The following is a 2715-nucleotide window of genomic DNA, read 5'->3' on the forward strand; positions in this document are numbered from 1 at the left end:
ATAAATATTTAAATAAAATAATATTTTAATAACAATAACTCTATAAATATTTAAATAAAATAATATTATGTTTTTTAGGGTCAAAACTCTCACCTAAAATCTTAATCCATCTAATAGACCAACTAAAATAGTTCATGCAAACATTAATCAATACTGTTAAAATATGATTATATAAGTACGGTCCAACTATTTTAATAGTATTGATTAAATTTTTTATAATCATTTTAGAAAAAATATTGTATAGAAAACAAAAATATGATTAGAAAATACAAATATAAAAAAAAAGAAAAACAAAAGATATACCCGCCCTTTTAAGGGCGGGTCAAAATCTAGTTTTCTTTTAAAAAAGCAATAGCATACCATTGTAGTTAACTTCAAAAACCAATGGCAAATACATATTAGTTATTTTGCTTTAATAGTATAGATAACCAATTAACCCCTGCAATTAACCAGCTTAAGATTACGGCGTAGTTAATTTTTGCAAATATTTTTTTTGCATTAGTTACATTTTTTATTGTGTGTCTCTAGAGTTTAGACTTAGCTCCATACTAGTGGATTAATCTCAAGCCATAAACGTCTTCACCCTCAGGGGCGGACGCAGGAAGGCTCTAGGTGGGTGTGGCCTCTGCCCCATACCAAATTTGTCTTTTCCTTTGATAATATAACATAAATTTATGTAGATGTCTTTGATCTAAATTCTTTTTTACACTGCATGCCCCACACTAGAAACTTGGCTGGGTACGCCCCTGCCCTCATCATCACACTTAAACCTCTACCCACTGCAGTTTCGGTCCGAAGCTCCTTTTGATCTTTATCATAAACAACACTCGGACCTCATGTCATTGCCTTGGATGTCCTAGTGACAAGCTAACCGGCTGAAAGATGATAAAACTTAGGCCTGAGCACGGATTGGATATTCGGGTTTTTGAAGGTATTTGTGATTTGCTTCGAATGTTACGGATATCTGATTTTTCGATTTGCTTTGCTTCGGAAAAATACGGATATTCAGAAAAATGGATATCCGGAAAATAAATAGATATTTGCGGATATTCGCGGATACTTACGGATCTCTCATTTGTTTTGATTAATACAAATAATCTTAAAAATTTGATACAAATTTGTTTTGTAAAATATATTTTTTGCATGATATAAAAGATAAAAATTAAAAGAAGTAGTGAATCTTCATATTTTGTAAATTTTTAAACTTAGTTAAAATTATAATAACACAAAACTTAAGAAAAAACTATAATTGTCATAAATATTTTCTCTTCCTTTTATGTAATACTTTTATATAAGTAATAATATGAATAGAATCTATCAAATAATATATTAGAATAATAATTATATAATTTTATACATTTAAAACTTTAAATATAATCAAATATACATGTATTTATATATTGACAGATCGGATCGGATATTCGCTTCCCAAAATTTTAATATTTGTGATTTGCTTCGATTTTGACGGATATTGAATTTTAGTATTTGCTTTGCGTCGAAAGCTTACGGATAGCAACAAATAACGAATCGAGTCAAATTTAACGGATAAAATGCCCAGCCCTATTATTAAAACTGTCTTTTTTTTTGGTCAAGAAAACGTTGTTGCTAATAAATATTTTTTTTTGTCAACTGTTGCTAATAAATACTCCCTCCGTTTTCTTTTATAAGTCGTTTTAGAGGAATTTTTTTGTTCTAAATTATATGATGTTTTCGGATTTCTATGTAAAATTTATTAACAGTTAATGTTGTATGACCAATGATAATATGTCTTCTATTTTTTCATTGGTTGATTTGTGGTTGTGTAAATAATTAATGATGTTTTGTCTAGAAAATATAAGAAATTTATGTTTTTTTTAATCTATGTGTAAGATTTTAAAATGACTTATAAAAGAAAACGGAGGGAGTATTAAAAAAGCGAGACACACAATTTTACATATTTTCTTTCTTTTTCCCAAAATAAAATCTCTTTTCTTTTTTACAAGCATAAGCCACACAATTATAAAACTTAAAATTCTTCCGGAAGAAAAGGAAAATAATTAAAAAGGTGAATGAAAACTGCCTCAACCTTTAGTTACGTAACAACACATGTCCGTAACATAAAGTATGTTTCAACATAACAACCATGGCTTGAACGGCTGAGATTCACAGAGAGCATCGGGGGTTTGTTTTCACGGTAAACGCAAAGCAACGGCTCAGATCATATCTTCCGGAGCTTCGCGGCTACGACCAACGGGTTAGCCTTAGCGATCTCCTCGCGCCCAGCCGACTTGAAATCGAACGTGCACCCGTGAACCTCCGGGTACCTGTGGGCCCCACAGAAAGTCGTCCCGCACCGGCACATGAACCCGGTCAACCCGACCCGTTTCCTGCACGCGGTGCACCGGTTAGGCCGCTGCGGCGGCGGCGGCTGCCGCTCCTCCGTCGCCGTCGGGATTTGTTTTTCCGTCGCCGGGATCTGCGGTTCCGCCGCGTGGATTTGGAGGACGGGCGCGATCTCCGGTGACGACGACGGAGGAGATGCGGCGGAGAGGGAGGATTCGACGGTTGATTTCATGGAGGCTTGCTGCTGGTTCTTGAGGCGGAGGTCGCCGTAGCAGTTGGAGCAGAGATTCATGGTGGCTGAGCTTCCGAAGAAACCGCAGTTGTTAACGCAGAGACGGTGGCCTTCCGGCGTCTGACATGGATGTTCCTCCGCCATTAGTAATTAACCAATAA

General features: G+C 35.1%; 1 protein-coding gene across 1 annotated transcript; it reads right to left on the minus strand.

Moving 5' to 3' along the window:
- Window positions 1-1927: 1927 nt before the first annotated feature.
- Window positions 1928-2715, minus strand: LOC108838956 (zinc finger A20 and AN1 domain-containing stress-associated protein 4-like; the record flags this gene model as incomplete). Its single annotated transcript, XM_056993885.1, is given in 1 exon segment — window positions 1928-2715. A coding segment is annotated over 1 exon segment (501 nt). The 3' UTR covers window positions 1928-2197.

The sequence above is a fragment of the Raphanus sativus genome, chromosome 9 (genome assembly GCF_000801105.2).
Source record: "Raphanus sativus cultivar WK10039 chromosome 9, ASM80110v3, whole genome shotgun sequence".
Classification (NCBI taxonomy): domain Eukaryota; kingdom Viridiplantae; phylum Streptophyta; class Magnoliopsida; order Brassicales; family Brassicaceae; genus Raphanus; species Raphanus sativus.